This window comes from Sciurus vulgaris, assembly GCF_902686455.1.
Source record: "Sciurus vulgaris genome assembly, chromosome: 9".
Taxonomy (NCBI): Eukaryota; Metazoa; Chordata; class Mammalia; order Rodentia; family Sciuridae; genus Sciurus; species Sciurus vulgaris.
In genome coordinates, this window is record NC_136469.1 from 46,501,990 (window position 1) to 46,525,450 (window position 23,461).

The 23,461-nt window shown below is 34.8% G+C and overlaps 1 protein-coding gene across 16 annotated transcripts in view; it reads left to right on the forward strand.

Annotated features, from left to right (window-relative positions):
* The window catches only part of CAMK2D (calcium/calmodulin dependent protein kinase II delta), a 338,382-nt gene that overhangs the window by 270,254 nt on the left and 44,667 nt on the right, over positions 1 to 23,461 (forward strand). For all 16 annotated transcript variants that reach the window (XM_079154639.1, XM_079154649.1, XM_079154647.1 and 13 more), the window contains exons 8-12: positions 6,607 to 6,690; positions 15,895 to 15,989; positions 19,025 to 19,147; positions 19,942 to 20,025; positions 20,475 to 20,517. In XM_079154639.1, the coding sequence (XP_079010765.1) occupies positions 6,607 to 6,690; positions 15,895 to 15,989; positions 19,025 to 19,147; positions 19,942 to 20,025; positions 20,475 to 20,517 (429 nt within the window). The remainder of the gene's footprint in view (positions 1 to 6,606; positions 6,691 to 15,894; positions 15,990 to 19,024; positions 19,148 to 19,941; positions 20,026 to 20,474; positions 20,518 to 23,461) is intronic.

Consider the following 23,461-nt stretch of genomic DNA (forward strand, 5'->3'; position numbering starts at 1 on the left):
AATGGTGAAAATTCTGTTTCTATGTAGAGGTGGAAAGCTATGAAATCTTTCCTCAACCATCTTAAGAATCCTGGCCAATACTCCTCTAAACAAAAGATAGACTAACAAGAGAAAGCATAACAGATTTATTTTATTTAATCAAAGTTTTACATGATGTGAAATAAAGACCCAAAGACTTGTGGAAAGTATTCTATTTTTATGCTAGTTTTGATAAAAAATGGACAGACATGTAGAAATGTCATATCCAAAGAGGACATGACCTGATGATAATAGATTCAAAGGGGAACCCACCAGGGCCTGTCTTTCTGAATTCTTCTTGGCCTCTCTGTGCCTTCCTGGATATAAGGCAGAGCAGGACCTCTTTTGAAATGAGGGTCTTGTAATCTGCTGTCAGACAAAGTAGGTCAGAGGATTTCTTTGTGGCCAACTCTTACACAGAAGGATAGAGGAAACTAAAAGTGGTTCGAATATCTGTGACCCGACTTCAGCAAGAAGAATCATTGTTTCCTTGACTAAGCTTGGGGTAGAGAAACAGGAGGAAGAGGGCAAAGATCTTGCTTCTGAGCCCCTTACCTTCAATTCAAAGTGCCCATCATGCCAAGGTACCATACATTGGGATACTGTAACCCTGAGCTCCAACATTTATAATTAGAAAAGAAATCAACTCTAAATAAACTCTAGCCATGCTTGTGGATTATTCCAATATTCAGCCAGAATAAATTCTTTCTTCATTGATTTTCTTATGCTCTCTTTTTCTACCATTTCCCAGTATTACCTGATTGTTCATATTGAATTCTAAAATATAATCTTTCCCCAAGCCTCAGTCTTGTTTTCTTCTATTTTTAATGTGTTGAAGTTAGGCAATTTTTTAATGCCTTTACCTCACATTTCTGTTTTCTCTGAATAACAACAGCACAAACAGAAAGAGAACCCAAACAGTACAAAAAGTACTTACTTCTTTTGTTTACTGTGCAAATGCTTCTCTGTATCCCTATCATGCAGCATCTCCTAGGTATACATAGCTCCTAGGATCTCCAGTATCTTTCTAATCTGCCCCAGCTAGTTAATGGAAGTAGGTGACCTGGCAGCCTTCCCACATCTCCTTGGCCAGGAACCTAATTCAGAACCTTATTTTCTGCTGTCTGTCCTTTGTCAAGAGTTCTGTTATCCTGATGACAATCTTTCCCAAGTTAAATGCCACCTTTTACATTAAGCATCTCCATACTGCACTCCACTCCCAATGGATTTAAAACCTTCAAACTTGTCATTTAGTTTGTCGTGTTTTGACATTGAAATAAACTTGTCTTTGTTAACTGCAAACTGAAAGAAGACAAGACCTAGATTTAGTGTTGGAAATTGGAGATATAGATATATCGCTATATTGTGGGGAAGAGTGTGGTCGATACAGATAAAGAATATATTGTAATGAGTTAGAGGTTCAACAGGAAGTAGTGAGCTACCACAGAGATGGGCAAAGCAAATTTCTAGAGGTACTTAAAATTAAATAAAAGACGCTGGCCCTCGAGGAGTTGAGGCTTTTGCGCCAATAACAATATATGATGCAGGGTGAAAGTAACTCACCATAGGCATCCATGAGGTGCCCTGGTAACACAGGGGAGAAAGTATGAAATTCTACCTCTGGAGAAAGTGGGTTAACACCTATGGTTGTATCAGCGATAAATGGGTATTTGTCCATTGGACCATTGGGAGATAAAAGCATTCCAGACTGAGGGATCAGCATATGCAAATACTTGGGGACATGAAACTATTTTTCTATTACAGCATTAACAAGAAGTTTGAATCAGCTAAAGTGTAGTAAACTAGGATGAGTGGTAGTTAATAAGGTAAGAGTTTTTTTTTCTTTTCAAGGCTTGATTTTTTTTTTTTTTTTAACTTAGAGGTTTCAGGGGTTTGGTGAGAAATTTTTAGTAAAGAAGGATGTAATTGTGTTTAAATTATATAATAGTGATTTAAGCAGCAGTGTGGAGGATGGTTTAAGGATAGTTAACCCGAAAGCAAAGATTTTGGCTAAGGCAGTCATTCAAATTATGCATGCTGCTGCCGGTTTGAACTAGGGCCTACAGAAGACCAGGCAAATTCCACAGTACAGACAGGGACTCTGGACTTTAGGAGGATCTGTTTAGAAGAAATGAAAGTCCCAGATATTGGGTTCAAGGACAGGAATCTAGTCCTGTCTAGAGTAAAGCAGGACCCCACTTCATGAGAGACTTGTATGAGGCAGGAGGCTGAAATAGGAACTTAGTCCCAGGGATATAATCACGGGGACTGGCTGCAGGGTGATGATGATTGGATACCAGGAATAACACAGAGGTCTTTGTTATCAGAGCTGAGGCTCAACATGAACCCCAGCAACACTGGCTTGATGACAAGAGTGTAGGCATTGTGTTCCTTAAATCTTTTCTGTTATGAACTCTGTGTTTCATGTGTCTGCTAGATCTCATGTAGTTTAAGAGGACTACGCAGTGGGCAGGGGTAGAGGGATCTACTTTTTGAATCATAATTCCTGAACTTACATTCCAACTCTGGTTTTTAATAGCTGAACATCATTGTGTAAGTCTCTTCATTCTGTTGGGCCACTATCCTGTGTCTAAACAGGGATCATGAACATTCCTTCATTGGGCTGTTAGGAAATGAGGGACAGTAGTCCATGGGAACACAGCTAGGCTATAAATGAAGTTTTCAAAATCATCTTGGTGCACAACGGTGTCACAGGGCTTTGCCTATTCAGCAAAAGTTGTTTAGTGAAACAATGAACAAAAAACTATATCAGTTAGTGAATCCAGTAGCATTCAAATAAAAGTACATGGTATTTCAGATTGTGACCATTCATTTCTAAAAGAAAGTTGGTCACAGAGAAATAGCAATAGATCAACAGGAAAATTCCACTTTTCATCAGTATGCGCTTTCAACAGTTAAGATCTTGTAATACCTGTAAAGACTTGAAACAGATGCATGTTAACTTTCAAGGAGATTTAGCATTTTAGAAGGGTAGAAACTTCATTTCCAAGTTTAAGAAAATACGCATTTCTTGTCTCTCTCTCCTTCCCTCCCACTCTTCCCAAGTTCAAGTAAATCCTCATAGTAACTAAAGGAAGCATGTGGTATACTATAGTTCTTTTGCATATACTATAGATAGAAAGAGAATAGAGATATGTTTTAATAAGCATGACTTGTTTTGATATCTATTCATTATTATCTGCCATCATGGTCTCATTTTTTGACTGATTAGTTTTATCTTTTAAAATGTAATATCAATATTTGGAGGAGAAAAAACGTTATTTTACCAAAAAAATAGCGTAACAAGACTCTTTTGTTATGTGTTATGTCAGTGCTTCAGGCTTTTGTGTAAGTTTATCTGAAAAAAACCTAAGTAACCCAAAATGCTAGACCACCCTATGTTACTACCTTTAATAAGATGGCAGAAATTTTATCAAAGAGAATTACCAAATACAGCCTGTTTCTCCTATGAAACTAGAAATAATATATGTAATATATTTCTAACATTTGGTTGCTGCTAGAAAAAATGAAAAAGTAGAAAACAGGATAAGTACTGCCATCTTGCTTCTTGATATTATGTCTCTTGTTTTAAATATTAAGGTTAATTTTTAAAAAATGGTAATAGGTTACAATGGATACATTTTCAACAGTAAGTAATTCTGTTTTCTCTTTGTTTTATAAGTTTGATATTCCTCTTGGTTTTCCTGAATAAGAAACATATACTCTCCCTGAAGAAGACAGTCTCTGATTAATTTCCCTGTTAAAAGCATATATCCTAATAACATAATAATCCTAGATTCTTAAGGATTTAATCTCTCATTAAAGACAGCTTTATCAAAGAATTAAATTATGCCTTTTGCTGGTAAATGGATGACTGGATACTTTCATGCTAAGTGAAATAAGCCAATCCCCCAAAACCAAAGGGCAAATGTTCTCTCTGATATGTAGATACTAACACACAATAAGGCAGAGGCGGGTGAGAATAGAAGTTCATTGGATTAGACAAGGGAGATGATGAACGGAGGGGAGGGGGCATGGAAATAAGAAAGACAATGGACTGAATTGGAAATAACTTTCCTATGTTCACATATGAATATTCTACCACTGTAGCGCCACATCATGTAAAACCACAAGAATGGGGAGTTATACTTCGTGTATGTATAATATGTCAAAATGCATTCTACTGTCATGTATAACTAAAAAGAATAAAAAATAATAATAATAAAAGGTAGGTAAATGAAGGGGAAAAAGACAACTTTATCTATTATACTCCGATTCCTGAGATCACATTGTACCGTGCATTACTCCCCCAGGTCCGTTCATGCATTTGGATGTATACATCATTGTTCTTAGGAGTAGGAACCTGCTGACTGCTCAAGTCATGGTCATTCTAAATAAGAATGAGCCTGATGGTGTTTAGCATTTTAGTCTCCAAAGGCAGTTTCTAAAAATTTATATTTAAAATCAGATTTTCATTTCTTACATTTAGTGACTTACTTCCCTATCTTTTCTAGGGAGAATATCATTAATGTTTCTTGCTCTTGGCCATATAGGTTATATGAGATATACATTTAAGTTTGCTAATTTTAGATAGTATAGATTGTATATTTAAAAAGTGGCTGAAATTCAGAATAATAAAGGATCACTGAGAACTGAAGGCATCTAAAGAATATTCTAAGAGGAAATAATTTAGAGCTACTCTGTGTTAGAAAAAATTTGAGATTCAAAAAATAGAAAAAGTACCATCAAGGTTGAGATTGAGAAGTTTACTCTCAAGAGACCTTAAAGGGATCAATCAAGTCATGTGCTCAGAAGGACCATAAATCACGTTGAATGAGTGAGGGAAACTGATGAGAAGGGATTTCAAAGTGTGAAACTCAGGACATCGAATTTACACTGGACTTTGGCATGAATTTCTCATTGGATTCTCTTTGTGTCTCATGTCTCAAGGAGGTGGGATGGGAATGGGGAGGGCAGGTATGGCATACCAGCTGTGCTGTGAAGTCCTTTGCAATGATTGTGCCCATCCCTACCTTGGAGCTGACTCCACATGACACCTTCAGGTAATTCTCAAGGCAGTGGAACTTTCAGGTAATTCTCTTAGGTAGAAGAGATTTACCTTCAGAGGATTAGCAGTAGCCTATCCAAAACTCAAAGTGTACATACAGGTCTTGTCTGAGAGTCCCTTCTCACTGTCCACTCATCTTCTCATCTTCCTCCAAAACAAAGGAAGAGAAAAGTAAAGGGAATTTAAAAATGGGGCTGAGGGTGAGTTCAAAAATCCTTTGCCTCATTTCCTAACCTGTTCTTTCTCAGAGAAGTAACTATGTTGTATGTGTTCTTTTTTTTTTATATATACCTCTTTGTTTATTGTTTGTACTTAATAAGTATAAATGTGTCACAGAATTGAGGGTACTTTGCAACCCAATAAATATACAGTGTGCTTCAATAGTGATTTGTGTTTGGAGGAATTCCTGATTACATATCCTTTTAAAAAGATGTTTCCAGTTTTCATTTATGCTTTTCAAGAAAACTTTCAAATGAAAATAACTATATTTAGTAATCTTAAGATAATTTTTATCTGAAACACTATTATTTTCAGAAATAAGAAATATTTTACTCTAAAGTCTAGCTATAGATTTGTTACGGTAGTGCACCTTATTGAATTCTACATTGATTTATGTATATAAAACTTCATTTTTCTATCTAATCTCTCTTACCAGATCATCACTTAATGAAAGTCTAGTTGGTACATGTTCAATAGTGATGCAGTTGAATGTTCCTTAGTCTTCTCTTTAGTTGCTAGTTACAAGTACACCCTGATATTTTATTAGTACATATTGAGTTCCCAGGTATATTTTGGGCTTATTTCTTCTCCCGATGAGTTCTTTAGTTACTTTTAGTCCCATCTACTACCCTCATTGTCCTACACCCAATAGACTCATGTCCTTAGTGTCTGTGTTTTATTGCCTTCTATTTTATAGGTGACTCCTCATAATAAAATTATTTAGATATCATGATAACTATCATCATTTGCAAAGTTCTAATCCTATCTCCAGTTTTTTCCTTATTTATTTTCAGATTTTTAACTTCCATATAAGTGATATTAGAACTACTAACCAAAAAGTAGCCCCAATAATGACTGTGCAGCACAGGAGATTGATTTCCATATCTGGATAAAAGGTGTATTTTTGTTTTTTTCAAATGAACTTTGAGACAGGATAGACTATTGTTGATTACTATAAAGAAAAACTAGCCTGGTGCAGTGACACACACCTATAATCCCAGTGGCTCAGGAGGCCAAGTCAGGAGGATGGTGAGTTCAAAGCCAGCCTCAGTAAGACCCTGAATCCAAATAAAATATAAAATGGGCTGGGGTTGTGGCTCGGTGGTTAAGTGCCCCTGAATTCAATCCCTGGTAGCATGCTCCCTGCCCCCCAAAAAACTGAACTAGTCTACATTACTTTAGGACTCTGGGACCTTGCTTCATATGATAAAGAAACCATTAAAAAGTTTTCTTTCTTAGTTTTCTATATCATATTGATTTTGTCAAGTTAATACCGAATAATAAACTTCTGTTTTCCCTAGGTTTTGCTGGCACACCTGGATATCTTTCTCCAGAAGTTTTACGTAAAGATCCTTATGGAAAACCAGTGGATATGTGGGCATGTGGTAAGGAATCATATTCTTAAAAAAATATTGTGTTACCCTCATGTCTTAATCTTTTGGGGCTATTATACTAGCAAACTATCAGAGACTGGATGGTTTAAACAGCAAATAAATGATTTCTTACAGTTCTAGAGGCTGGGAAGGGTAAGATTGAGGTGCTACAGATTCAGTGTCTGCGGAGGACCTGCTTTCTTAGTTTGTAAACAGCCATCTTTTGGTGGGGTGGGGTGGGAGAGCGGTGGGATCTCTTATGTTGAAAGGGATAATGGAGCTCCAGGGTGTCTTTCACAAGGCATTAGTTCCATTCATGAGGTCTTTAGCCTACCAAAGGTCCCACATCCTAATACCATCACATTGGGGATTAGGATTTCAGCATATGAATTTAGGGAGTCCATAAATATTTGTTCTCTTGTTTTAATTTAAAATAGTATCTTTTACTTATAGTTGATACTCTCTAGTGATCAATTCAGAATGTCTTAGAAGAGATTCTCAAAGCTTTGCCTACAATAATATATCTGGAGATCCAATTAAAGCTCAGATTGCTGTTTTTCTGATTCATTAGGTCTGGGGTGGGAACACTGACATTTTGAGCAAGTTCTCAGGTGATGCTAATGCGTTGGTCTCAGTAACACCTTGACAACAGGGATGTGAAGCACCCCTCATATAGGGGTCATGTGTTTATGCTCCTATCCTCCCAAATGATCCAACCAGCTCTTCCAACAAATGTCACATTTTCCCAGGAAGCCTGGCAAGGATAAAAGTGAACTTGGAAAATAATTGAATTAACCATCCTATGGGTTCTAAACTCTGCTTTAGGCCTTTATCAGTCAATTTTATCAAGAAAGTGTCCTGTGCAGACTCAAAAATATATTACTAGAAGAATTTCCACTTCATTTATATACTGGAGTTTCTTCATTTCAAAATAAGTGAAAGGCTGAAATAAAGGCGATACAACAGGGCACTCTGAAATAGTTTTCTACTAAGGTTATCAGCACAAATGAGTCCTCAAAGTTCTTTAGTGTCATTGCATCAGATCTATAAATAGATGTTTAACTACCATAGTTTGGCTTTAGTGTGCTGCAGACAGATTTCATTTCCTTTGGTTTGTCAGCAAGCCTGGAAGGAGTTGATTTTTTTTAACTTATTTCTAGATTCTTAAAATAACTTGCTGGATTTGGTTTTAATTTTAAATAGAAAGAAAGAAAAGTTGTTCATGGCCCCTACTTCATAGTGATAGATAATCCCATCCTGTATTTATCAGTTGTATATGCTTAGAAACAACAACTTAGTATTTAATCTTAAACTGATTGAATCTTAAGTTTTCAGAATTTCAGAATCTATTCCTATGAAGGCAGTTACAAGCAGAGAACTATATTAGTAGTCACAGCACCTAAGTTCAAGTCTTTGCACCTACTCTTCCTCTGTAATATCTCTGTGCTGGTTTCTTTACCTGTAAAATAAGATTATCCAGAGTGGGAGGGTCAAATAAGGCACACTTTAAAGGAAAACATGTTGTAACCTCTAAAGCAATGTAAAATGCAAACAGCCATTATTACTCTAAAAGACTGGAAATGGCATGTACTTAAAGGATGAGGTCTTAAGTGGGTCCAAGTTCTGTCTTTCTTCTGCCTACCTGGGAGTATCTGCTGAGCATGAACTCTTAAATGCCTTTGAGTTAAAGCACTATTGCAAAATGTTCTTATCCAAATCTAAAGCTAATGGCAGACAGCTGGAATATACTTCTCTTGCAATAAATTAGCTCCCAGCATAGGTCTGGTTTTGCTGAGGACCTTAAAAAGCAGCAGAATGGCCCTAGCGTCAGGTAGACAGACAGTGATGGATTTTGTGGAGGGAGAGTCATATTTATGTGAAGTATAGAAGGGTGTAGGTGTTTGAACCTTGAGTACTAAAGGGATAGAATATGGTATGGTTGATCAGTAATGAGGGGAAGGAGGACTGGCCTCAGGGCATTTCATGGTCTTTCTTTGCCTGCTTGTCAGAAGGTCATTTCCAGTCTCCCCTGCCCTCCTTCTTTATCCCTCCTTTTTTCCTAGTTTCCTTCCTATTTTCTGCCTTTTGTCTCCCTGCTCCCCTCTCATCTGATTCATGGGTGGTAGGTACAGTGGTTAAGAGAACACACTTGCTGTATTTAAATATTAAAAGAACTTAAATAATTTTATTCTTCTGTTTAAAACATTTTTCACAATATATAACTTTTATTGGTATTGAGAAATATCAGATCCTTTAAAAATAAATGTAAAAAAAAACCTGATATCTTTGCACTGGGGATTGTTCCTTTGGTTGCACAGCAGAATCCATGATGATTCATGTACATAGGGAGCTATCCAAAGGACTCTGGGCCCTGGGACTGGGTAGATCTGTGGTGAGCATAGACACTGCATTTTTAATAACCTTTGATACATCATCAGGGCTTGGACCCACTATCTTACCTCACTAAACACACTATGTTCAATTTTAATATCACTGTGGTAAATTCAAATCCACTTGATTTCTGAATTTTCTGTTCAAATACATTTCCATAATGCAGCTTATGTATCTAACCTTTTAAAACAGTGAAGTATCATTTCATAATAATATTTCATATCTGTGAAATATGAGATCACTTATAGGACTGAAGTTCTCAACTGGAAAAAGATAGGCATCTCAAAGATTTCAACCCCAGTCTAGCTGTGGCCTCACCTTTCACCCTTTGTTTCGCCCTATTCTCTCCTTACCTTTGCTTTCTTCACAGTGTTCTGCAATCAGTGGGCCCCTTGTCACAAGCTCTAATAAAAGCACATATTTGCAGCTAGTTCCCATTTTTAGGGGGGGATCATGTGCTTCTTTAAGTTGTGTGCCTAGAAATGTGCTGGGGATTACACAGCTTACTATGATATTTTAATTAGATTTTCTAATATGTTATGTTTGGGGAAATGGCCATTACTGAGAACATCACATTGAATGTTTATGTTACATTTCTTGTTCACTGCTATTGGTATGGAATTGCCATTTTTTTCATTTTATTATGTCTTCTTACTCAGGTGACATGAAAATTATATTACACTAATTGTATTCATAAGATGCTATACCCTTGCTCATTACTGTTGTAATAACCACCAAAACAATGTGTGTGTTACTTGATTGCTTTTAGGTTATGGCTTACCATGAGGGAAACTCTTTTTCAACTATAAGTCAGCACTAGCTCTTGCCAATTAGTCATTCTTTTTAAGAGTAGACTTAAAAAATAAAAGTAAGAAATGACACAATTCAGATAACAAAGAAAATGTAAAGCAATCCACTTAGGAGAGTGACAGCCAGTCTTCTATGTGAATTAATCTATGAGCATTTATTATAGCAGGTTCTTTGTCATTTTGGCAGTTGACACAGAGCAAAGTGAAGCACAGCATCAATACAGTGACTAAAAGAGGTCTGTACATTATTTTTATTAGAAACATGCAGTTACCTGCACACAGGAAATCTCAAATGCCACCATTACCCTGCTTTTGTGATCTCACACAGAGTATGATCTGACCTATACTTGGTCTTTGAAAACAACTAGTTCATTACTGGAAATAATGTCTCCCTAACTTGATGTTTTTTCAAACTGAGAGCCACAGATTACATCTTCAAAGTCACCTGAAGTGCTTATCAAAAGTACAGCTTCCTGGGATCTACCCTAGACTGCTGAATTAAACTCTCAAGGGTCATATAATCCAGCAGTATTACTGCTGGGTATATATTCAAAAAATTGAAAGCAGAGTCTTACAGAAATATTTGCACATCTATGTTCACAACAGCGCTATCTGCAATAACCAATGGGTGGAAGCAAGCAAATGTCCATCAACAGATGAAGAGAGTAAACAAAATGTGGTGTATACAGACAATAGAATATTTTCAGTCTTAAAAAGAAAGGAAATTTTATCACATTCTACAACAAGGATGAACCCCCTGGACATTCTACTAAACAAAATAGGCCAATCGCAAGAAAGCGAATATGTCATGATACCATTCATGTGGTGTATCTGAAATAGTCAAGTTCATAGAAATAGGAAGTAGAAAGGTAGTTACCAAGGACTAAGGGGAGGGGGAATTAGTATTTGGTGGGTATGGGGTTTCACTGTTGCCAGAAAAAAATAAGTTCTGGAGGTCTGCTTCGTCACATTGTGAAGGTATTTAACTCTCCTGAACTATACACTTAAAAAGTGTGCTTGTATCTAATATATAATTTAATGTTATATGTTTAAATTTAATGTTATGTGGTTTTTACTACAATAGAAAAATAAAAACAACTCTCTGGGTTGAGGTTCAAGAATTTTCATTTTAACAAGTTTTTTGATATATACCAACATGGAGCAGCACTCTACCCTAGCTAGTTGCAACTTCCTTTAGGAAAGCAGATTTTGAGACTCTCATAGTATGGCAGAAGTTGAATACAGGTGGTATCTTAGTCAACTTAGGATGCTCTAATGAAGTAGTATAAACAACTAGTTCCAGTTGTTGGAAGTCTTTAAGATAAGGGTGCCAAATGGCAGGATCAGGTTCTGGTGAGAGCCCTTTATGAGGTTATAAAGTGCCAACTTCTTATTGCATCTTCACATGGCAATAAGAGGGACAGCTAGCTCTCTGACCTCATCTTACAAGGTCACTAACCCCACTCATGTGGATTATGGTCTTCATAGCCCAATTGCCTCTAAACACCACACTTCCAGTTACCATCACATTGAGATTAGGGTTTAACCATATGAATTTTGAGAGTACACAAACATTTAGTCCATTGGAGGTGATCCTCAGAGGTTTGAACCTGTTATTTTGGGGGGCATTGACATTTGCTATATTATCATTATGATTTATTATCAGATTCTCTAAAAACACTTTCTGACTTCTCTAAAATAATCAAAAGAATAGATCACATGATATTTTTGTTATTACATAGCAGCCTTACCTGTCAGACAGATGGATACAGCTCTTGCCCTGGTTCCCTCCCCATTGCATGCACAGTAGGTCAGGCATTTAACTCAACTTGGTACCAGAAGGCCTGACAGTTTTTTTGCCACCCTTACACCATGGCACACATAGCTCCAACCTCTGAAATATGACTTCCTGTCCTGCTGGTCATGATATTCTAACCCCCTGTTCTACCCCGTATTGGTCTTTAGGTGATAGAATGTTAGCTGAGCACTTTCCCTATTTGAATTGCGTGGTGATTTTTTTTTTCTTATACTGCAAGATAAGAAAGAACCACTCTTATTACTCACATAGTTAATTGTGCATTTCCAAACCCTGCATGCATTTTGTATGTTAACTCACAAGTGTACCCCTTTATTTACCAAGGATAAGTGGATATCTTGAATAGGTTATTATATTAATTTTCCACTAACTTTGAGTTTTTCCGTATTTCTTCTTAATCTCGTCTTTCTTAAGAACAGCCTTTAAAATGTTCAGTCATTATTGTGGTCATAGGTTTAATCGTTTTTCTAATATTAGCTTTTATTAAAATCAGATTTGAATGTTCTTGATGATGTAGTCTCTCTACGTAACCAGTAATCAGTGCTTCCCTAAACTTTTATTAATCAAACACTTCTAGTATCTCCCAAGCATAAATTTATACAGGAGGTAATAAGAACTAGTTTTTAAATGCTGTGTCAAAAGTAGTTTTTTTTTAACTGTTGTGGAAAATCTGCAACACACAAAAGGAACGATGAGTATAATGAACTGATGCTTGATTTCATTTCATCTAAACCCCTGCTTATTTCTCCATCCCAAGATGATTTTATTCAAATCCAAATGTCATATCAATACATGTATTTTAAAAAAGTATGACAATAATACTAATTTTAAACTTTTATTTATTTATTTATTTTTGGTGGTGCTGGGGATTGAATCCAGGACCTCACTCTTGTTAGGCAAGTACTCTACCACTAAGCTACATCCCCAGCCCCACTAATTTTTTTTTTAAATTAATTGCTTAATGAGAGACACCCAGTATTTGAGGGGGTCATATCACCCCCTGATATGTTCTTGTAAAGCAAAAACAAAAATATTACTGCCTTAGTTACATAGGAAGAGAAAGAGAGCTAGTATTTTTTATTCATCTCCTTTTTACTCTTATATGGAAGAAAGAGGTTAAATATGAAGGTTATAGAAAAAGGTAAATTGTAATTTAACTCACAAGGCAAAGACTCCTGAGGAGAACAACAAACACTTTAAAATAACCACTTGTTAAAATATATAGCAAAAGGAAAAAGTGGTTGCAGGAAACATTTAAGGCAGGACCAAATGGATCCCTCCACTAGTAACTTGATGTTTCTCAGATGACACAAATAATCACCTGAAGTGGCTGCAGGGAATTTTTAGGGCATTAACTGGTTCAAGTAGTAAAGTTTCTGAAACTCTCAGCCTCATTTTTTCATGAATGAAATGAATATAATAACAATGTCTACCACAAGGCACTGTACAAGGATTACAAAGGTAATGAATTAAAGCATATCTACTCAGAAAACTTTACCTGCAATGAAATATATTAATATTGCATTATCATTATGGTAAAATTCTCATAGTTAATCTGAAACTTCAAAAAATAGAACTACAAGAGGGCATTACTCAGGCCTTGGATTCTAGAATAATGAGCAAGTCAAAAGAAGCTTATGGAACAGAATTTGTTGAAAGAGGCATTAACAATTTCACATCTGCCTATTCATTAGTGCCTATGCTTTTTTTTTTTCCATAGTCTTCCGGCCTAAAAAGTATTTTTTAAATATTTAATATTAATATTCATGCTATTATTTTATTAATTGTACATTTTTCATAGAAACTCATCATTCAAATAATTAAATTGTGGGTATCTTTGTTTGTATTGGCTGCTCTTCTCAGGGCATGGGCCCTCTCTGAGCTTCCCCTTTCCAGGGAACTACCACATCAACTGCCAACTGCAGATATAGTTTACAAGAACTAGCAACCTGAGTTCAGAATGCAGAAATGTCTCACTTGTGAGTCTATTTAATAATTTTATAATAGCCTAACCCTGGAAAATGTCCAGGTTTAGCTTCTTTTCTCTTCACACTTTGGGAACATAAACACGGGGAGTCATCATCATGGTAGTCATTGTCATTTAACACATCTAATACATCTGATAATAAAAATTATATGAAAATAAATTTAAATGGATACATATTGTGTATAATGTAGTAAAGATGGAAAAATTAGATTTATGTTGTGAAGGTGAGGTAGCAATATGTCTCAATTTTCTTCATTTTTTTTTTAAATCAACTCCACTCTGGTAAAGTAATTTTCAGAATTGATTTAAAAGCCTAAGTACTGTTTTAAAAAAGTTTAAGAATGTTGTATAAAATGTTTGTCTCTGTGTTAATCAACTTTGCATCACTATAACAAAATACCTGAGATAAGTTATAAAGGGACAAGTTTTATTGGGCTCAGATTTCAACGGTTCCAGTCCATGATCAATGGCTATTTTGCTTTTGGGCCTGTAGCCAAGGCAGTACATTATGGTGGGAGCACTTGACAGAGAAAAACCATATACCTCACAGCCAGGGAGCAAGAGGAAGAGGAAGGGGCAGTGTTCTGCAGTCCCCTCAAGGGCACACCCCCAGTTACCTATCAAGTAACCTACCTACTGTCCTTACCTCTCAAATATTCCACTACCTCCTAAGAGCACCTCACTGGGGACTAAATTTTTAATACATGATATTTTGGGGGACATTCAAGATCCAGACTACAGCATATTAATGATTCACATGACTTTGCTTTGAACTGTATCCGCCTGAAATAGGTTATAAAAGTTGAAGGCAATTAAACTATAGCTTCCAAGCCATTTTAACTACAATAACATCTTTTGTATAAAGATGTCCAGACTGATGAAGGGAAATGAAGCTAGATCTCCACAGCAAATGCAAGGTACAGAAGCCAAGAGGCCACTTTTCATGGAGGAATAACAAAGTTCCAGGGCAACCAGACAGAGAGTCACCTGTCCTACTTTTCTCCTTGAGGTTTTCCAGGCATAAGGAAACACAGCACCAGGAGCGGTCCAAGGAATGTCAGACCTTCCTCTAGGATAATTAGCTAGAGAAGAAAACAAAGACCCGAGTGAAGCAGGTCAATAAAGTGTTTGAAAAGTAGCAAGAGAAAAATTTGTTGATAAAGAGGACTATAGTGTCAAAATAAGAGACATCTAGACTGTAGCTAGGTTTTCAGAGAAAGTTAAAAAAACTGTGAATATATAATTTTTTAACTTGAAAATTTAAATTGTATGTTGGTTAAATTACTTTTTAAACACAGTTAACCCACTATATGCAGATTCCACATCTGTGCATTCATCTAACCATGGTTCAAATACTTGAAAAAATTTGCATCTGTACTGAGCATGTAGACTTATCCTTAGTCCCTAAACAGCATAATGTAACACTTATGTACCTAGCATTTATATTGTATTAGTTATTATTAGTAATGTGGAGATGATTTAAAGTATACAGGGAGATATTTGTAGTTAATATAATATGCAAATACTACCCAATTTTATATAAGGGACTTGAGCATCCACAGATTTTGGTATCCATGTGTATGGTTCTAGAACAAATCCCTTTAAGAAACCAAGGGAAAATGACTTTATTACATATTTATGAAAAATATATCAAATCATATTACAACTGTTTATTTCTTTGAATTTAATGTGCAATTTCATCCATCTCTTCCCCTTTACTCTCTAATAATATATATACTTCTCTTTAATAATGCTGGTCTTGCTGTTTAATTGAGAACACTGTTTTTGAAGACAGATCTCTGATGAGAAAGGGTTTTATCTTTTTATGTTATCCATATTCCTAGGGACATTGGTATTTAGAGCCTGAGTTTATAATCAGGATGCCACTAATCGAATGTCCTAAATACCTACAAAGTAAGTGTGAGAGAATAAAAACATGCTTAGTTTTTAACCCTCAGCCTATTCAGAACCTACATAGATAAGTCTGGGTAAACCAAAGAGTGTGTCACACAAAATGACAAGTGATTTTCATCTTTAGACTTCAGCGTGGTGGACTGACATTCTCCACAGGGTGCTTCAGAATAGATCAGAACAGATCCAACAATGTAATTCCCTCTGTTCTGATAGGTGCAGCTTAATATCACTGAGGATCAGCCACATTTGATTTATTGTCTGTATGACTTACATTATGTCAATATGTTCCAATCCTTCAGGTGTCATTCTCTATATCCTACTGGTGGGGTATCCTCCCTTCTGGGATGAAGACCAACACAGACTCTATCAGCAGATCAAGGCTGGAGCTTATGATGTATGTAATAAGTATTTTTGTCACTTTAGATGAGGGTTTGTTTTAATTTATTAACTCAGAGCCATATTTTTTCATTGTTCTTTTAACCGTAATTTTCAACTCTTTCCCTTATTTCCCTCTCCCTTGGGAAAGGGAAGATAAAGAATAAGAACTATAGCAAATGTATACATTCTTTATTTCCTTTTAGTTCACTATTTCCTGAAATTTCAAAAAGTTTGAAGTCCCTGAAGGAAGACTTTTCTTGTCAAAATTTCCAGATATGAGTGCATTTAAAACATAAGAATTAAAAAATTTCTGCTTCAGAGATGTTTACTGCCTTTTTAGTTGAATTTTAACCCCAAATGCCTATCACATGATTTTAAATTGTGTATCAGCAATACTTTGTAATGATCTATGTACCAGATAGAACATCATTTCACTATGTCATTATTAGGTCTGGTTTACCTGTTGAGCTTGTGTGCAAGCTTTCATTTGAACAGTGGGTTTCACAATTGAAAAATATTGGATAATCACAATATCACAATTCTAATACATTTAATTTATAATTAGAATGGTTGAATATATACACACACATACTTATGAATAAGGTTCATTATCTAAAGAGGAAGGATTTATCTACTTTTTCTTGATAGCTTAGCTTTGAATTCCCTGATATATTTTCCCCTCTTGATAAATACAGCCATGTGTTGCTTAATGAGGGAAACTGTCTGAGAAATGCATTATTAAGTGGTTTTATCATTGTACAAACCTAGATGGTGTAGGTCAGTCACTTGGTGTGGCCCTGTTGATGCAATAGATGCAGTAAGTGTATGACGTGTGATGCTGTTGCTGGGGTAACACGGTGTGCTATTTTATAGTCAACTGTTTTTTCAGAAGTGCAAAAAGTATATTCTAAAACAACAATAGATACATGGTAAGGTAAATACATGAGCATATCCAGTAAAGTAGTTGTTTATAAAGCATTATGGACTGTACACAATTGTATGTATTATACTTGTGTGACTGGCAGCATAGTAAACATACTTACACTGGTGTCACCACAAACCTGTGAGCAAAGCATTGTGCCATAACATTATGATAGCTATGACATCATTAGATAATGGGCAGTTTTAGCTCCATTATAACTTATGGTTCTGCTGTCATCTGTTTGATCCATCATTAACCAAAACATCATTATAGCATCTATACTTCTGTAAGTACAGTTTATACCACTTTGTCAGATTTCACCTAATACAACTCTGAACATCCAGCAACAGGGTCTGAGGACACTTTCCATGTATTATTAAGTTGGGTAACTGAGGAGTAAGCAGTATTGGGTTCATATTCTATGCATAAGTTAAAAGTTCAGTATGGAAGTAAGGAAGGAAATTTACTACTTATGGATATGAAAATTTTTATTATACCCTGTCCAGTCTCAACCTCTTCAAGTATTTCTGTTAGAATGTTCATGGATGTTTGTATCAGCTATCAAAAATTTAAAATGAATATTCTTTTAATTTTGAAGCCTTCCTTTTAAGCCAGACTAATAATTCTACCAACTCATTGTTGCATGCTACAGCTAGCATATTCACTATCTTTACAGACTAGAACTAGGCCCTTCTGGTCACACAAAGCCCTGCAGGTGCACTGCTTGGTGAATATAGAGGAGTGCCTTTGTGGAAACTAAAAAAATGAGGAAAGGACCCATCTTTCTTCAGGTAGAACCGCCCCTCATCTGTTGTTAGGAGACCTGCACAGCACTGAGACACAGCTATGGGTGTGTTTCCAACAGTTCCTGATGGTTAGCAAGTTATTATAACTGCTCAAGATAAACTTCTGGAATTTAAAAATAATATTGTTAAACTGGCAAAAATTATTGGTATTAACAAGTCAGTAACATTTTCTCATCTTTTATTTGGTCTTTGGATCACAAGCTGCTAATTCTATGACTACCAAAAATATAAATTCCAAGACACAGTGACAGTGGCTTTTTCACAATTGTCCATAAGAACTGAACGTCTATAAATATAAATTGTCTATAAAAGCTAATATGCCTATAATCCCAATGACTGGGAGACTGAGGCAGAAGGATTTCAAGTTTAAGGCTGGTTTCAGTAACTTAGCAAGACCCTCAACAACTTAGGAAGAACTTATCTGAAAAAAAAAGAATTAAAAGGGCTGGGGACATGGGTTCAATCCACAGTACCAAAAAAAAAAAAGTCTATAAAATTCATGAACTATAAAAATTCAGCAACAAAATGTGCTGAAAATTTCTCTTAACCCATGAAGAATATTGTATCTATTAATTAAGCTAACTATATGAAAGTAAGATTAAATAATTGTCAATAAAAACTTAGCATAAAGAGTTTGGATCCATAGCTTTGTTATGTAGTTATTAATATAATGATGGAACACTAATGAAAGTTAGGATAGTTGATTACTTTCATGCTCTTTGGTGAAATGTATAATTAGGTATTAATCTTCTTAAGATATTTACCTTAAATCCTGATGATGCTTTTATAGTCTCAGATTTCTTTTCACTACAGCACTTCAAGAAGCCATGATTATTAGGTCAGTGTTGGCCCAGGAATTAAAGCTGCTTTATTATCTTTGCTATTACTGTTTATGAAATGTGAAAGTATTTAATACCTCATTTGAGCTGTGGTATGTAGCGTAGCATGATGACATCACCAAGTGACTACCTGACATCTTTTACTTACTTTTGCAAATAATTATGAGAAAGATTGCATAAGATTTAATTTTCAGATCAAAACAAAGACGTTTTGAGAGGAATAGAAAATTCTTAGGTTGTTTAACTAAATTTCACAATGTATTCACTATGTGTAATATGCAATTTAGTACGTGTTTACCCTTATCTTTTCAATATATGTAGATTTGTACATGGAGTTTATCTATTTCAGATCTAATTTAACTTATACAAAAGTGAATTTATATACAAATGTACTACTTATAGAAATTGTTAATATTTTTGTCTCTTTCCCATTTAACTGAGTTTGTCTGTTTTTTAAAATCTTGATAAATTTATGTCTTTGAAGTTTCCATCACCAGAATGGGACACAGTGACTCCTGAAGCCAAAGACCTCATCAACAAAATGCTTACCATCAACCCTGCCAAGCGTATCACAGCCTCAGAGGCACTGAAGCATCCATGGATCTGTGTAAGTAACAATTCTCCAAAAACCTTAGAAGCTACCATGAATAAATAAACTTTCCTTCAATATATTTTTCATGAATTTCAAAGAATTTTGCAGAAAAAAATGAAAGTCAAATGAATGGACTTAAAATGAATTTTATAATTGTAACAAAGTCTGATTTGCACAGATTTCTAAGTAAATACTGTCTACAGTAACACAAGGAGCAGACCGTTCCCTGTACTGATTATCAACAAGATTGATGAATACAGGTTAAGAAGATAGTATCAAGAGTTAATACATTCCAGAAGAAGAAAATGCAGTTCAATTATTTATCATTAAGCAGCTTTAGAAACAAGCCCGAGATTTAAAAACTAAGAGTGGAGTTTTAGTAACATTAAAACATGACTATAATGGTCTGAATGCACTTTAGAAGCACTAAGTAAAATAAAAAATAAAAAAGAAGTAATAAGAAAAAGCAGTGAGAAACTTGAGGGAATCTAAAATCTTAAGTAAATTTCTAGAATGAGTGTCAAATGTTAAGCCAACAGAAATGTGACTAAAGACTTACTGAAACTAAGATAATTTGGGAAATTAGTGATATTCATTTCTATACTTTATCTGTATAAATGTTTCAGCTTAGTCACTAATAGTCTTGACAAAATTTTTCTCGTATTTTTAGGTAACATTGGCAATTGAATACTTGCAAATTAATCATGAGTGCAAGCACTATTAATAAAGACTTAATGAAGTTGAAGATACTATTGTGCTTAGTATGTTTTAAATATCTTCAGTGAAGTCATTTTCTTCTCATCTTTCAGCAACGTTCCACTGTGGCTTCCATGATGCACAGACAGGAGACTGTGGATTGCTTGAAGAAATTCAATGCTAGACGAAAACTAAAGGTAAGAAATTTCATGTTTTTGTGAGAATTTGACAGAGTTGGAAGTGAACTATTGTAGGGGGACAATAACTTTTAGAAAAAGCTTTTTGCATGTATAGATCTCAATATTTATATTGTTATTTTTCTGGGTTATGGGAAAATGGAATATGCACCAGAATCAGTCACAAAGAGAAACTTGGATCAATGTTGTGCCAAGTGCAGTGGTCTCTACCTTCAGTGGAAAACAGTAGTGTGATTTCATAATCAATCTGGTCCATACATTAGGGTGATCCCAGCATCACAAAAGGCACATGCCTAGGACTCCTCTAGGCATGAAAACCAAAAAAATAAAGGAAACAATAAAAAATTCTCCTCACTGAAAATGAGAACAGGAGAAAATTTTTCATCCAAGAGTGTTTGTTTATTAGGTAAAAGATTTGCAGCCTTGATATTTTTCTTTTTCTATGACAGGGTGCCATCTTGACAACTATGCTGGCTACGAGAAATTTTTCAGGTACACGTTTTCAAAACTCTTCTCCCTATTGTCTACTGTCCTCTGTAGTGGTCTTTTTCTTTATTTTCTTTCTTCTGTTTTTGAAATTCAAAAATCTAATAATTAGAAAAATTCTGTTGTTTGGGTATGACAAATGTGTGGCATAGATTCCTCCCACACCTGTGACTGCCATTGGTACTCCTCAAGGGTGTTGTCTGCCACAGAGATTCATGGGACTGAAGCCCTCACTGGAGAACCCAGGTGATTTCTGGGCAATAGTCAGTGCTGGGACAGGACTGGACACCTGTCTGGCAAACACTGGGGTGCACACAAATATTGGAGATATGTATTCCTTCATTTTGCAGTTTTCCATATCAACCCTAGAATTTATTAAATGATATTTCATAAAATAATAACTATGAATAAATTTTTTGTCTCACCAGAAATTCCATTAAGCAAGATTTTTAAAAGAAGACCATTATTTTGGAACTCATTTTTCATAGACCTAAGTTCTTTCCAAAGTGCAGCAGTATATTGGCATGCAATAGAACTAATTACAACTACCAAAGGTGTCAAATACAGAACTTACAGAGAACCAACCACATAGGGATATCACAGGATAATAAATGCTCCTCAAAATGATAAAAAGAAGTTTGTTAAGCACAATCTAAAAGAAGCCAAAGAGATGAATTATTGTAATATGACTTTCCAGAAAGGAGAGAAAAGTATAAATTATTATCAGAAATTTCAGAATTCTGTTCTTTGATGGACTGTCCAAAAGCACCATGTTTCCAAAATTCATATTTTGATATAGTAATCAGTCTTATGTATATGGGTAGGTTTGGAAGCAGCAATTAAGCTGAACTTGATAAACTTACAATTTGGACATTTAGACTTAGAACAATTATCAAAACCTAGTGCCAAAATATTATCACCTTTGTTTGCATAATAATGATCTGCAGCATCAATTTATCCAGCTATTTCTTCAGTTATTTATTTTGCCTAGCATGGATGTGATAGTGATATCAGGTGATAATCCATCATATTATTATCAACTGTTCTTCAATGATTTACAGTTATTACTCACATTTATATTAATCGAATGGTAACTTTTGCCTGCTTGCCATCTGGTTAGAGACAATGTGATATATATGCTGTTAAAAAACAACAGTAATAATAACAGTACAGTCAGCAGTGCTACAGATTGAAGGACTGTGTTAGTCATTTGTACATATGTTGTCCAGTTTGGTGTAGTAAAACCTTGTTACTACTTTTGTCAAGTTACTTGTTTTGTAAACACTTGAATAATGCAGTTGACATTGATATGGGTGAGTTCAGTGCCATCTCATTAAGTAGTAAGTAGTATACACTATATTGAAAATAAATTAATATTTTACTGTGACCCAGTAATTCATGAATCATTGAAAGGTAGGATGGCTTATATCATATATATTGTTAATATCAAACTAACTTTAAAAATGTCTCTAAAATTAAAATCGTGTATTTTGTGAAAATGTTAAATACATAGAGGCATAAATTGGGCCTTTATTTATTAATGTTTATACCCATTTACAGAAACTTTTTGTTTACCTCATATTTTCCTTTTCATCATCCTGTAAACTAAAAATTCATGACTAATATTTGGATTTTATATCATTTCTGAATGTTTTAGCATGAAAATCAAACCTTTTTTATCCATCTCTTTAACAACCGAGTAACATTAGACTCAGTTTACATCTTGTAATTGATATTGCATTTTAGTTTCGAGTGTGTTATTCATTCTATTTCATTGCCAAACATGCTCTTTAAATAATCTGTCCATGAGTATATGGTTATAAAGTTGTTTTTATTTTTTCTTTTCTCCCTGTATGTGGAATGTATTTCTTGTGAGGTAAGGTGAATAGTAACCAAAAGGAACTTCTCTGCATCTCCCAGGCCAAATCGCTGCTTACCCTGGATCATTGTCTTCTTTTTGCTTGCTATTGCAATTCCAGTTATCCTGAGTTTGCTTTCTAACCTATTAACTGCCACAGGATTTACTTAATATTGCTTTTTAGCTCCAGGCAAACAGTATCATTGCTAAGGCAACAATTTTTTTACAATCTCAAGTGATAATACATTAATAGCTTTGTTGCTAAACACTAAATAAAATTAATGTTTCTATCTTTTAAAGTATATTTAAAATCATAACAAAGTCATCATCAACATAATGTCCCAAATAAAAGAAATATCAAGAAATGCTATGTTCATGCAGTTTACTATATAGTTAAGTACTTCCACTTCAAATGCTAAATTCCATTTTGATATACTTAAATATTTATATATAATCAACTTAAGCAGAAGTGCATACTTTGTTCTGCACATTCATGAGTGTTCTACACTCAGTGTACCACTTGTCATTGACAATTATGTTATCTGTTCACTCTGTGTGTACACATTCATAAGTATATTTTTGAAAGGATGACTCTTCTTCCTTTTCATATACTCAAGAAGTTCTGTAACAAAAAGAATAGCAAAGGCTCCCACCAGGAAAAATGAAAAATGAATTTTATAATAAGACATCACACTTTAAGATTTTTCTGATTTAAAGATTTCATTTTGTTTTATACCTTATCTCAAATTGTATGGTTTTAAATTTTCAATTTTAAAGGCTTTTGTTTAGTAAGTCTCTGTATTCTAATTTTGAAGTATAACAAAATACATAATGCCATTTTTTAAAGACCATGTGCTAAGCTTTTAAAAATTTGCTCTAGGTCAATAATATACCATTTTGTTATAAATGCAGTTATTAATATTTTTTAAAAGCTGAAATTGTCTGATTTCAAAAAATATAAAGAAGATGTTATTTAGCCAGAGCAAATTTTTACGAATGAGTTTTCAACCTCTAGAAAGAGGAGCTTCAATGGCAGAACTGACATGGCCACCATACTCGTGGTGTGAATGAATATGTAATACAATCCGTCAG